Source organism: Phaethon lepturus, unplaced genomic scaffold (assembly GCF_000687285.1).
Source record: "Phaethon lepturus isolate BGI_N335 unplaced genomic scaffold, ASM68728v1 scaffold43840, whole genome shotgun sequence".
In the NCBI taxonomy this organism is placed as follows: domain Eukaryota; kingdom Metazoa; phylum Chordata; class Aves; order Phaethontiformes; family Phaethontidae; genus Phaethon; species Phaethon lepturus.
Window position 1 is genome coordinate 22471 of NW_010513451.1, and position 14720 is coordinate 37190.

General features: G+C 40.6%; 1 protein-coding gene across 2 annotated transcripts in view; it reads left to right on the top strand.

Moving 5' to 3' along the window:
* Positions 1–253: 253 nt before the first annotated feature.
* Positions 254–14720, top strand: part of RC3H1 (ring finger and CCCH-type domains 1) — a 34587-nt gene continuing 20120 nt past the window's right edge. For both annotated transcript variants that reach the window (XM_010290164.1, XM_010290170.1), the window contains exons 1-6: positions 254–484; positions 7694–7814; positions 9242–9481; positions 10629–10804; positions 11641–11841; positions 12966–13098. In XM_010290164.1, the coding sequence (XP_010288466.1) occupies positions 254–484; positions 7694–7814; positions 9242–9481; positions 10629–10804; positions 11641–11841; positions 12966–13098 (1102 nt within the window). The remainder of the gene's footprint in view (positions 485–7693; positions 7815–9241; positions 9482–10628; positions 10805–11640; positions 11842–12965; positions 13099–14720) is intronic.

A 14720-nucleotide genomic window follows, 5' to 3' on the forward strand; every position in this document is an offset into this window, starting at 1 on the left:
TCAGAGCTGCACTCCTAGTTCAGCTATACCTCTACAAGTAGTATTTACCTAGCATAAAGGATTTCACATGCCCATTCCAGTAGAGAATGCTAACTTTCTGTTTCTGTTTTCTTTTAGGTTATGTTTCACACTATGTGCTGACTGTCTGTACTTACAGAAGATATTTAAAAACAAACAGACTTTTTTTTGAAGATTTTGATTCCAGTGGAATCTGTGCTTTAGATTTTTGTCTTGTCAATTAACTCCTGAAGCAATGCCTGTACAAGCTCCACAATGGACGGATTTTCTCTCCTGCCCGATTTGCACACAGACTTTCGACGAAACAATCCGGAAGCCCATCAGCTTGGGTTGTGGCCACACTGTCTGCAAGATGTGCCTCAACAAGCTCCACCGTAAGGCATGCCCTTTTGACCAGACCACTATCAATACAGACATAGAGCTCCTACCTGTGAACTCAGCGTTGCTGCAACTAGTGGGTGCTCAGGTATCAGTGCTTTTTTTTTTTTAATCAGTTTCTATGTTGTTTTCCTTCTTTCTTTTAGGAGGGCAAGTCATGAATAAAGAATATGACTCTGTAATGGTGTGTAGAGTAGACAAGTACCTTTTTGTAGACTGACTTGAATGAGTACAGGTTTTAGACCTTTGGTATGCTGTAGTAGAGGTGCCTGGAACAAGAAACAGTTCAAATCTTCATTATACCAGTCACTGACTGTGATTTTTGTGTTACATTTGATTTAGTGTAACCATGGGCTGTCATCAGAATGGGGGGTTCTGTTCCCTTCCTTCTTCCCTAACTCCTATCTAGCCATGCTCTGCCAAAAGGATGAACTGGATCAGTGAGCTATCGGATGGGAAGCCATACTTCTGTGATAGGTTATTTGCTTTACCCGAGTCACCCTATGGACTTGTGATCGGTTGTCTTGAAAGCAGGAGGGGAGACTAGGGGAAATGAGACAGACCCCTCTTGTAGCAGCCTTTATACTGCCCTATGTTTAATTTGAAACTATGCTCTGGAAATGTAATTTCCTGAGCTGACATGTTAACCTGAATCCATGTAGGTGAATGGGGGGGCCTGCCTCAGATTCCCTTTCGCTGGAATGGGTACTCATGAGGTCAGCTGAACTGGTGATCTGATGGAGAGGAGTACTGCAGTCGCGCTGGTCCTGATGGCAGACAAGGAAAGGGGCAGGGATGTGTGGAAAGCAGGATTGCCCTGTTCAGTTGGGGCACAAGCTTATTGTGGTTAGATCACTGGTAGTTTCCTGTGACCCATACCTCGCAAGGCTGGACAGGATTGTGGACTTGGGCAGAGGAGGGACAATCGTGTCTAACTTATGGATGAGGAACAAAAAATGTGGACAGGATGCAGTTACCATAGCAGGCTTGTTGTTTTGTTCTGTTCTGCTTCTGTGTCTGGGCTCAGCTGAGTTGGAGACAGCAGAAAATTCAGCGATACCCATAGCCTAGGAAAAAGAGAAGAGCTATGGTGTGGAGGAAAGAAAGATGTTCTTATTTTCGTTAGGAACTGTGACCTAGAGATCCAGACGTGGTTTTGCTACTTCTTTTGTTGTTTGGTTTATCACGTAATATGGCTACCTTGTTGTTCTTTTGTGGTGTATGGCATAGAAGTTATTTCAGAAGTTTAAAAATTGAGTTGTCTTTCTGGCTGTGCTAAGTGACTCATCCTGCTCTGCAGGAGAGGACAATGAGACAGCGTGCTTACATTTCTGTGATGTGTGTATGCCGCCATCTTTGAAGAGCTTCCAAGGAGTGTGAAATCTGTGGGTGATGCTGTAAATAAATATTGTAATTCTTTCTCCCTTGTATCTTCTTTTCTCTCTGGAGTTTCTGGAATATAATATAGCTGTATCCAAATGTCCACATTTATGATAAAGTGTTGTCTTCCTCCTGCGTTTTTGGGGTTGCTTTGTGTGCATTTGTTGAGCCTTGTGAGAAGCTATGTGATAGCTTTTAACTTGATCGTTGCTTGAGTTAAAATTTCCATAAAAACAAGATCCTCTGGAACGAGATGGAAAATCACCCTGCGTCTGTTACAGGTAATTGAGAATTCTATTCTGGTTTTGCTAGTTAGCCAGCCAGAGTTTCCTCATCCATATGCGTGAGGTATGAAGAAGGAAGAGCATCTTGAGTGCGCACTGAACTCTATGTTCATAATTCATATGGAATTAAATCCTAAAATGACATAATTTTTGTCTCCTTTTTATAGTTTAATTTATGTGATCAAGACTTATAGGACCTTGTTTCGTGGTGACCTTAGAGCAAATGCTACCAAAAGAGATGGTACTCCCTTCCCCCTCACTTGTCGCTCATTCCAGCATGTATACTGCTCGCTGCATTCTGATACCTAAACAATAATCGTTGATTTTAGTTGGGTTTTTATTACTGACAAACTTTCCCTTTGAAAGATATATGCACTACCTCCCTGCCTCAGCTCCTAATTTCACTGAGCATGTGAACGAAATCAGTATTCAGTATAGCTCACCTTCCTTTCTCCCTTTACCTCTGCCTTCCTGGCACCTATTGTAGTGTTTACCAGACTATGGAGTACTAGAAAATAAATACTACTTTGCTGTGAAGGACAGTAGAACAGTTGCTATTTTCCATTAGTCTTTCTAAGACCATGTAAAAAATTTTTTTACAGGAAAAAGCTTGATTAAGAACACCAAAAAAAGTACTTTAGAGAAACTACAGTAATTTTGAACTCTGTCCTGTTAAGAAGGTGGGCTGTCTTTGGTACATCTCAACAAAAATGCTTTGTGAGCAGCAAGTCAGCTTACAAAGCACAAGTAGTATCATCAAGTTTAGTAAAACAAAGCCCCTTTTCTTGTTCCACTTCTTGGTTTAGTTTCAGGAGGGTGTATGTGTCATTAATGTCCCCTAATCTCCAACAAACAGCTGCACACCTTAACCCCAGCCCATGGAGATGTGTAATGCTTTATTTTTTAAATCATAACTTCCAAAAAAACAGGTTTCATTTTAGAAGTAAATACAGTACAACACAATTAAAGCTTTTATCTGAGGGGGGAAAAGAACAGTTTGTTCTTTTCCCTTCGGGGAGGCTTCTGAGAAGTTCACACATTTATAAGTGTTAAACACTTTTTTTTTTTTTGCTGGAGGCAGGGGAGGAGACCAGGCAGTTTGAAGAAAGAAATCTGTTCTGCGGTGACTGGCCACAATGATAGGATTCCAGGGCAAGTCATGTTGGTTGGCTTTAGCACAGGCACAATGGCTGAAATAAGCAGGACTGTCCTTCTGGGGGAAGTGTAACTAAATTTGTCACGCAGGCACCCAGGGAAGCAGTAACCTATTTCTCTGACAATAGCATTATTGCTCTGTGGAGGTTTTGTCACTTCAATGGTGAAAACAGTTGGTTTCTTACTTGAATTACAGCCTGTTTCTCAGTTTTCCTTCTCCCACCCCTTTCCAAAAATGGAACCTGTTGCCCAGGTTATAGCCACCCTTGATATGAAAATTAACTGTTGCAGAGACTCCAATTTCTGCTCCCCCGCTGTAGCACGGTACACGTTGACAGTGGTCATGGGGCCTATTCTGGGAGGCAGTGGTTGGGCAATTCAGCCCATGTATAGATAAGTTCAGCTGCATGAGATGGTGGCAGTCAGAAGGGGTTGTAAAGGGAAGGTGAGAATTACTGTTCCTGGGAGAGCTGGAAATAGCTGAGCGCCTAAGCAGGAGCTAAGCGTGTTGTGAGGGAAGGGAGGCACAGTGGCCTTGAGCACAAATCAAAAAGGCATAATTTACTTGCTTTGTAAACTTCTTGGGTAAAGAAATCCCTGAAGCTAGTTTCTATGGGAGTGAGGTTTTGAGTTTCAACTATTCAAGCATCCACATATTACTCACTGTATGTGACTATTTTAAACATTTGCCAGGCCAGAGTTTTGAAGGTACATAATCACGGATCTGTCATCTAATCTCTTCCCTCCTGTTTTTTTAACGCATGAAGCAGCTGTGTTCACGTTCCAAACAGGTGACATTAAGTGGCAAAAATTCCTGTGGTGCTTTAATTTCTTTCATAGTCTTCTGCTGGACATGATAAATGCAATTGCAGGCATTAGGGAATGGAAACGTGTATATGATGAGAGAATGGGTGGATCAATTTTAGCTCATGGCCCTTTCAAAAGGGGAACATGATAATTGCAGAGGCACTAGCGGCACGTTTGATAATCTTGTATTGTAAGTTTTGGTGAAATGAGGTGCCGCAAAAGAGGAATTATCTGCAAAGAAGTTGTCCTTAGTGTAAACTCTTGAGGAACTGAAGACAATAGGCTTTGGGTGTAGTTTGGTTGGGGTTTTTTGGCCAGGAAGCAAATTACCTGGTTGAGGGGGGATGGACAGAGGGACAGCTTTCAAACCAGGCAAAAAGGGTTTTGGTCTGTTTAGCATGTTTTCATTCTGTGCAATTAGATGTCTAATGGTAATTAGTGACAACTCAAGCTGACATCCTTCATCAAATTACACTTAAATCACTAATTCAGAATGACTGCCTGGTATGAGATGATGCTTTAGCATTTTTTTTCCGGTCCCTTTCCTTGTGCCATCATAACGTGCTTCTTCCCACAGCCACAAGTAGTCATGCTGATGGGTGGCATTCCACTGCTGGGATACTCACAGTCACTGCCAAGGCAGATGTGCACAAAACGATCACAAATTTAAACTAATTAAATCTGAGGTTTTTTTCTTGTCTTCCTGTAGTCCCCCTTGGGAGGTGTTTATTATATTATGTAAATATATTTGCAGTGAAAGCTGTGATAAGGGTGTGGTGTCTGAGAGAATGGAATATTGAATGAGAATGAAAATAATGAACTTGCTCTGCAGGGCATCTATTTTGAGCCTCTCAAGAGGCGTCATAAACAGAAGTGACCATAGGGCCCTGCATGCTATTGAAAGGATATTTTGCAAAGGGGAAGAGAAAATGCTTTGGAGTTGAATTATTTCTTGGTTGTCCCTCAGCAAGTCCATGACAGAGCCAAAATTAAATTCAGATCTCCTGTGACTCTTGTGAAGCATGTCTTTACCATTTTTCTCTTGGTAGATGCTGTTCTTAGAATCATTCTAACCCTAAAATATTTTAAAAGTCTCAGAAGTGCATATAATAGAACCAGCAAAAGGGCAAATAATTTGTGAGTTTTACTGTGAGATGCTGCATCGCATGGGTGAAGAATGAAGCGTGTGTGCGGAGAAATGCATTCTCTGCTCCTGAAACCACAAAATAAGCATCTTGATTTATTGTTCAATAGTACACTTGCTCCAGCTTAAGATGGAAGTTAAACTCTAATCTCTTTTGGGCTCATTTTGCAAACAGTACAGTATTGCGAAGCTTTTAGATATTTACACTGAAGCTTCCCTTGCAAAGAGAAGAAATGGGAAGGATATGCAGATACAGAGTGTTGAATAGCTTGAGTGACTCTTGGAAGTTTTTCAATGCCGGCTTTTTCCTGGGGGAAGTGGAAGCTTTCTGTTCGTTGCCTAGACAGTCCTTGTGTCTCGCTGGTGGAGTTGTGCTGTGTGTGGCATTCCAAACTGCTGCTGTGAATGTGTGCTAAACCTACCTTAATTGAAGATCAAAATCCAGGGCTGAACACTGTTTCCTGTCCTGTGTCTGTTCCAAGCCCTCTTTGTTTTCTGGGTGTCGCGACGTGGTGGTTGTATTTCAGGTTGTCATCGGTGCCAGATTGAATACTTGCAGGAGTAAATAGGAATTTGCACAAAATATATTACAGTAGTAAATAGGGCAGAGACTGTGTAGCCTCTGTCTCAGCATGAGGTGAGTGCTGTTTGATCGATAAGCCAGTTCTGCTTGTATAACTTCCCAGACAGAAGGAGATTGCTAAAACGGCAGTGACTTTGAAAAGGAGGTGGAATATTCTGTTAACATGAAAGCAAATATCGAAGGTGTTAATATTTGTTTCCCAAATCCCAAGAAACCAGTCTAGCTGAGGCTGTTGCAATAGTTACGGCTGACAGTTGCAAAAATCTCCTTTTGCTGAAAACTTTCTTGCTTACAGACATGAAAAAAAAAAACCAAAAACCAAAACACCCCCAAAAAACACCACCTCATCCCTGAAAAATAAATCCCCAAGACTTCACTGAAAAGCATCCAGGCCAACCTTGCTGTCTTGGTGTGATTAAACTTGGTTTTGGTTTTCCCTTTAATAGGAGTAAAAGGGGAGGTGTCTGGTCCAGGCTATCTTGGTTATGTTAGTTTTGGGCTGTTATCAACTCTCTCAATTGCAGTTTATATCTTACGCTCAGACTTTTTTGTCACCTACTGTAAAAACAAGAGTCATGCAGCTAGTAACTTTTTATTTTGCAGTGCGTGTCAAATGAGCAACTCGGCCCGCACAGTTGTCTAAGCCTGTAGAAGTGTGATCGTATGATGGAAACAGAGTACTTTGTATTAGAATTCATAGGAAATCTCCTGTCCACATTGACGGCAACCGTGTGTGTGCGTGTGTACATGTATGTTACATATATTCACTACTTTTATTTGCTGCCGCCGTCACAACGCTACTCTTTACATGGCTGGGTTGCATGTGAAGGTTAGTGGGTTTGTAGCTGTCTTTTAACTCGAGCATTAAAGGCTTTTTAGACTGAGGGCGTGGGTTGGTCCCTGTAAGCAGCTATGTGGGATTAGCAGTGCTGTTATTGCCAGTGGGATAGTGATTGACTTGGAAATAGAAGTTGAAGTCTGAGATCTGTTTGCACTTCAACAGCATATGCAAAAAGTGCTTGTGTTTAGTCTCCTGAGATATTCCAGTTGTCTATACTACCGTATATTGAGTTGGTTGCTGAATAGTGATGTTGAGAAACAATTAATGCAGTGCTATACAGCACCCCCAAATTTGTTTAAAGCTTTAAGAATTTAACTGGAGGAAAATAAAAACGAAATTATAACTTGGAGAGGGGTTGATGATCCAACATTCCTTTGAAAAATCCTGAGTTCTGGTGAATGCCTGGATAAAGAAATAAAGGCAACAACAACAACAAAAAATCACCACCAAAACAAAAGAACACACCCAAGAGTGTAACTGGCCCATGTTGTCAGACTAATACTTGCAGGTTGTGTTCATATGCATTGTGTAGGATAACTTGATCTTGCTGCTTGGTAATTGGGACTAGCCTGAATATGTTCCAAGGGTGTCCTAATATATTTGCTGCTAAGTCTTTCTGCCACTAATCCAAGTAGCTCCGATCACTTATCCCTGGATGGTTTTAGAGCTGTGAGGCCCTAGATGTGAATCTGTACTTACCTGCAAACGAAGGTTAGTCTGATTTGTTCTGGGGTTTTTTTGCCAGCCAGCTTTGGGGATGTCTCAATATGTGTGTTGTTTCAGCCAAAATTTTATAATTATAAGAACAGTCATGTTTCTCATGTTATATTTTTTTGTCATGGAAGAAGCCTTCATCTAGTTCCTGTCAGCCACTCAATAGAGAAACCTGCTAACTGTAAATTCTTTACATTTTTTGGTCTTCATTTTTGATGAATTTTTAAATGCTATTTATTCATTATACAAGCTGAAAAAGTGCTTAGTAATACAGAAGGGGAACAAAACAGGAAATGCTTGATATTAATAAGCTTGATGTGGTGTTTGTAAGCATGACTGCCACCTATTTATGCATACTCATCATAGATGTACCTGTCATCTCTTTTCAGGTTCCTGAGCAGCAGCCAATTACTTTATGTAGTGGAGCTGAAGATACCAAGCATTATGAAGAAGGCAAGAAATGTGTGGAAGAATTAGCGTTGTACCTCAAACCACTTAGCAGCGCGAGAGGTAGTTCCTGCGTTGTGTTCTTTGAAAATGAAAGCTGGAAACAAATAAGATGCAAAACAAACTATCCAAATGATTAGTTTGAGTGAAAAATTAATGTAAACCTAGTTTGGAAACAAATCGTAACAAATTTCCTAAGCATTAAGGTTATGTCTTAACGGGCGGGGTGGGTGTGGAATTTAAAGGCACTATAATAATACTGAGAATAAAAATAATACTGAGAAAAGGCTGAGATATTTGACCGTGGTATAGTAGTAAATTGCGACAAACTTTAGGTTGAGTTGACCTCTGGTGACTAAGTAAAAATAGGTAATTCTGGTTTATGGGGGGGTTTTGTTGTTGTTTTTTGGGTAGGGGTTTTTGTTGTTTTTGAGTTCTGCTTTGGTTTGAGATAACTGTAGTAATGCAGCTTGCTTGTGAGAAGGAATAAACTGAAATGAGAATGAAATAAATAAAAATGAATATTATATATTATACATAATAAATAAAATTAAATGAGAACTGCACATAGGATATAGAAGAGAAAAAATAATATTCTGTTTGTAAAAGATCTTATGCAAGAGCTGGATTGATCTGAGTAATTGGAATTTAGCAAAATTGCACTAGGTTCAAGAGTATGGATTTTATCTATATTACATATGGTGGACTTGAAAATCTGTCCCAAATAATAGAGGTGAGCATCATGGGCATCAGGTTTTCAAAAATGAATATTTACAAAAATCTGCCTCAAGCTTTTCCAACTAGTACAGTGTGATAGTGGTATCACTCTGAGTAGTAGTGGCCCAGTGAACAAGCTTTGTGCTGTAGAACAAACTTGGTATGGCAGCCGTATATCTGGTAAGTCACTTGTTCCTTTAACCTGCTGTAAGTGGCTCCCAGGACATTTGTGAAACACAGTTTTTGCACGTAATTAAGCATCACCCAAACAGCTTTGAGCTTGTGTATGTTCAGTTTGGCTAGGCCAAAGAAGTGGAGAGATCAGATACAGATAAAAAACTAAATGTCTTGTGCAAACAGAGGAATGGTCAAAGGCAGCAGTGATCCCTGAAGCCCATGCATAAGGGAAAGACCGCATTATGATCCTACCCTTGAGGAGACACCTGAGAATCTGTATGGGAAGGTGCAAGATGGCCTTCCAACATGGGGAGAGAGTTCATTAGAGGTCCCACCTTAGAGACCCAAATCAGTCAGTCACAAGGCTTAAACCTGTGGGAAAGCTGACTGCCAGGAGCTGTTTGGTTTACTCATCATGAAAAGCAAACTGACAAAAATGAACTTCTGATATGCCTACTCTAGTGTTCTGTTGAACAAAGTGGATGTCAAGAGAACTAAGTTTGCACTTCTGCAGTACAGTGGTTGAAGGCTCGCACAAGTGGAGGAGATATGAGGTAGTTTGGGGGTTTTTTTTCCTGTTTAATTTTGTTTTGAAGGTGTGGGTCTTAACAGTACTACGCAGAGCGTGCTAAGTCGTCCCATGCAAAGGAAACTTGTGACATTAGTTCACTGCCAGCTAGTGGAGGAAGAAGGGCGGATCAGAGCCATGCGTGCCGCACGGTCACTTGGTGAAAGAACAGTCACAGAGCTCATTCTTCAGCATCAAAATCCTCAACAGCTCTCTTCCAACCTCTGGGCTGCGGTGAGAGCCAGAGGCTGCCAGTTCCTTGGACCGGGTAGGTAAACCACAGTACTACTTCTATACTAGAAGCAATTCATAATTGATGAGGATTGGTAAATGGGTGTCAAACTGCCTGAGCGATTTTATTAGGCAGTGGCTTAATTTCTGAGCAGTAGGTCTTCAGAAATAATGATACATCTGTTGGGCTGCTATCATAGACTTTCCAGCATTTTTAGTGCTTTTGCAAGTCTTCTATAAAATTCAGAATAATGCGTGTCCTTTTGTTCTTGTGATAAGATTAAAATGGGAAGTAGTTTCTCACTTGCTATTCTTTGAAGAAGTAAGACCCTTCTAGAAAAAAATAAGGTTAATAGAAGTGACTGGATAGGGCTTCTTTTCCTTCTCTAGGGTAATAAATGTACAAAACAGTTGTGGGGAGAGATTTGTTACATTTGGGGTGTGTTTCTATGCATTTTTGAAAAGATACGTACTTGGAAATTAAATTCCTTTTCATAGAATACAAAACCAATCAATTTGCTTTTAAAAAAACCACAAAGTCTCATTACTGAAAACGTAGACTTCACTTGTTGAGGACCAACAAAAATAATGCCTTGAAATATGAAGCCAATTTCTAAAAATAGAGAAGCTTTTCACCACTGAAACGGAGGAAGACTAGCTTTGGGGTGCTAACTTTTGCACTACTGCAGGGAACAGAGAGGCTTGTTATCTAGCAAAATATGCGGTGCTACAGCACCTAATGTATCTGTGTGGGCACTAATTGCTGGTTTACCTGCATGGGAATCAACCTTGCCCTTCCTCAGCCTGTCAGCTTTTTCTGCTGAGGTATGTGTGGGATGTAGCTAATGCACTTTATACGTCTCTCAGTTATTCATAGAAAAGTTTTTAGACAGGAACAAAGTCATTTTCCTATCATCTGATACCCAAAGAGAACAAATAATAATAAAAATATTTAAAAGTCCTATTGCCCCAGCCACAGTCTGGGAATCTGGAAGTGTTCTCTTTTCTCTCCCTTCTTGCTCTGTTCCCTTTCCTGTCTGTAGGTTTGTGTGCGTTGAGGGGCTGGGGGTGTCTGTAGCTGGTCCCCTACTTGTACGAAAACAAGAAACTGTGCAGAAGTCTTTCTTGGTCTTTTCTTATCTTTTGTCCCTTTTCACATTTCCTCCCACCTTCACCCCCCCCAGCAATGCAAGAGGAGGCTTTAAAGCTGGTGTTACTGGCTCTGGAAGATGGATCTGCTTTGTCACGAAAGGTCTTGGTTCTCTTTGTGGTTCAGAGACTGGAGCCGCGGTTTCCTCAGGCTTCCAAAACTAGCATTGGACATGTTGTCCAGCTTCTTTACAGAGCCTCGTGCTTCAAGGTATGAAGAAAATTCTGCTTGGAGGTTTCATAATGCTATGAAAACTATTGTATTTTCAATTTTCAGTGTCCTGTAATGTTAAATGTTCCTAAAAATGTGTGCAGTTATAGAAAGTATTACTCATTAAGCCCCACATGCGTTTGGGAGTTCTTCTGTTGTACTGGTACGATGGCAATGTAGGCTGAAATTGCAACTTTAAGCTGTAATGCTAAGTTTTGATTCTCTCCGGGTTTAATAGATGCACAGTAATAAAACCTGTATGTAAATTGGCATAACTTACCTCCTTAGAAGAGGCTGAAAGCTGGAAAATCCCCAGTTCTGGTAATTGAATGGTGGTGTGATTAGAAACCAAGAACTATGAGGTTCTTGGATATCAGAGTTGTATAAAGAGAACTTAGCCTGCTTATTGTACTTGACAGTATTTAATGGTCCATTCCGGGGTGCTCAACTTAAATATCATTCACTGTTGCTAAATGAGAAGAAAAATGCTTTGTTGCTGCTACTTGTACCCTCAAACAAAATTCCCCAACACAAATAAAATACCTTGGCTGGAGAGGTAAGGTGTGGCTGCTGTAATGTCGTTTAGGAAGTGTGACATGTCCACCAACATCTGGGTCAATCTGAGTAAATTACATTTGGTATCCATTTCATAATGGTTCCAGTTTATGAAGAGTGTATTACTTTACTAGGAACTAGTGTTCACTGCATAGTATCATAGTTTGGTTTAGTTTGGGAGGAAGAACTTAGTTGCTGACTGAAGATATAATTTGCCTTGGACTTTACATAGTCTCTGGTTGATCCTGCTTAATTGTATTTGGCTCATTTCTCCCCACTAGGTGACAAAACGAGATGAAGATTCCTCCCTGATGCAACTGAAGGAGGAATTTCGGACTTACGAAGCTCTAAGAAGGGAACATGATTCTCAGATAGTTCAAATTGCTATGGAAGCAGGTTTACGCATTGCACCAGACCAGTGGTCCTCACTGTTATACGGAGACCAGTCTCACAAATCCCACATGCAGTCTATCATTGACAAGGTAAAGCCACCTAAAATCAGCCCAGTCTATCTTGTTTGCAAGTGTGGTAGATTTAAATGCTTGTAACATGAATTTAGAAATTGTGCCCACGTGTATTCACCCGTTAATCATTTACCCTGTTATTTCAAAACCCGTTATGGTCTGAATAATTAGAATATATATTTGTAACCTAATGGATCTTGCTTCCTTTGCCGTCCTGCCATGTCTTTCTACTTTAGCCCTTCCTGTAGAAGGGAAGCCACAAAGGTTAGCTGCACAGACGGGATGTGTCCTTTCTAAACAGCTGATAACTGCCAGTGTAGTAACAGAGGTTAATGGTTTGTGTTTCCAGGCAGGACACTGGAAGAAAATCAGTCTCCTAGGCTATACCTGAAGTAAGAGGGAGAGGTGGAAGCACATTTCTTAAGTAATGTGACTTCTAAAAATGCCCAGATTGCTTTTTGTTTAGAGGGAGCATAGGATAAAAGGGCTTTTAAATTAGAGGACTTGCATCTAAGTGCCTAAATTAGGTGGGAAGAACTAAACCTTGTTGAATGGTTACAAAACCTGTGAAACCATTGCTGTGGCTGCCCTGTGGGAGGATTAGCTTCAAGATAGCTCTGCTGTGTATTTATACATTTGCTCACCTTTTCAGGTGTCCTGCCAGGTATCTCCCGAAGGGTCTATGTAGAATTAAAAGATTTTGCTGAAATTGTGTGATGTTAGTAAATACAACGTTGCAAGCTGTCTTTGTCCTTCAACCATCTTGCTCTTTGTCTGCTGTACCCAGTTTAAAGCAGAGTGCAAACCTGTTGGTTCAGGTGTTAGAGACATTAGACTCTTCAGAAATCTAAGTTAAATTGTTTCTAATGGTCTGTATTTTTTTTCTGGGTGCCAGCACAACACAGAAAAGAAATAGGCTACATTGCTAGAAATAATACCAGCCTTTGTTTTGACCATTTAGAGCTGTATTTTAACATGGAATGTGGAAGTGCATTCTTAATGCCGGAGAAGAATTTCATAGAAGGTGCTGAAATGATTTCTTCCAGTTGTGGAATTCAGCTCTTGTGAGCTTGTGGAGTAACCTTTAGAAACCGTGGGGATTGCTTTGCCTGTAGAAAGTTAATTATTACAATTTTTTTAAGTTGCAGACCCCAGCCTCGTTTGCACAGAGTGTTCAAGAATTAACTATTGCCCTTCAGAGGACTGGAGATCCAGCTAACCTGAATCGTCTTCGACCTCACCTAGAGCTCCTGGCAAATATTGATCCTAGTCCAGGTAAGTCTAGATGTTTTATAAAAACCTTTAACCTAGAGTTTAGCAAGAACAGCTTGAAGGATTCAAAGCTGTTAATCAAGTGGAAAGAAACATCCTCTAATTCTTAAGATTAATAATAAACTCAAGATTCTTGAGTGGTTTTCATAATTAGCCTGGGAACAGCCATAATCTGTGTGAGGAACTGAACTATTCTGAAGCTAAAATAGATTTAAAAGCATGGCAGGAATAATTTCACCGCTACTCCGAGGAGATCATCCTTGTTTGACAGCACCGGGTGAGCATGGATGAGGATGTTGGATACATTCAAACCTTTGAGGTTACATGGTGTATACTTAATGCTGGGCAATAGTAACTGGAGGAGTGGCAGCAGTCTTAGCTTCCTCCTTTTCCCTTCTTTAGTACACATGCTGCTATTTGAAACCAGATTTGCAAAGCAACAAGATCAGTAGAACCACTGTGCTTAATGCAGAGCCTTAGCTGTCACTGAGATCTCTTTCTCTCCAGTTATTTACCAGAGCAAACAATTTGTTACAAACTAGGGGAAGTCTTCAAGAAAACACTTAGCACATTAAGGATTTCCATTGACTGATTGACAATTTGTGTGACTTCTTCTTTGTTCTAGAAATTCTGTGTATTAGTTTTTGATCTGAGGTCTCTAGCCTGCAGATACTGCACTCAGAAGACTCTTAGACACAGCTAATAATCATAAGCCGCCTTCTGTGTAAACAATGTTGTATTACAAAGTAGAGTTTTGGTATATTAAATAGACAGAAGCTGGGCAAAAATCAGTCTAGACAAGAAAGATTTGTTATCCTAGGGAATTTAGTATTGTTAATACGTAATTCTGCAAAGGTATGAAAGACTGTTTGGGAAGGGGAAGTTAGTTGGAAAAATGTAACTGGGAAATAAAATCTAAGCTCTTGACAGAGAAAGACAGAAATTGTTGGACAAGTCAGCAGCACTGTGAAGATGGTCGCCTGAGGGAGAAGGGAAGGGACAGAATGGGGAGTGCAGTGGCTGAAGTTTTACTGTTAGTATTTGTGAAGTTGGTATTAATATCAAAGAGTCTGAAGGCCTAAACTATGACTTCAGGAGATGAAAAGTTGTGGCTCTCTTCGTTTAAACACAAATAGACTTACCTTTCAAATGAGGTGTACTTTACAGTTAAAGGAGATGTAGTGCTTTTTTCCCAAATCTTTCATGCTGTAACAAGTCAGGGACAAAACTGTGCAGGTACTGCAAATTTGTTAGCCAAGGACTGATAGCGGAAAGTGGAATCACTAATAGCCCCACTCGGTTTCAGTAGGTGAGTCTGGTCTTGGTGTTTCTCTTCTGTGCTGTTGAGTTGCTTCCCTGCTGTTCTATAGGTAAGCTGAAGTGTCTCTGGAAGAATTTAGGCCTTGTGAGCAGAATAGAATGTCATTGTGCTAAAGATTTTGAAAGGTGCTTAGTAAAGCCCTTTGACGTCCTGTGTGTTGCAGCAGAGTGTGTAGGCATGCGATAGGAGTGTCATCTGCTGGAACACATTAAATGATTAGAAAAGGAGATTGGCTAGAAAGACCACGTGCCCCTATAGAATTAAGACTGTACAATTTATTCACGCTGCTGTGTGTTAATGGTGG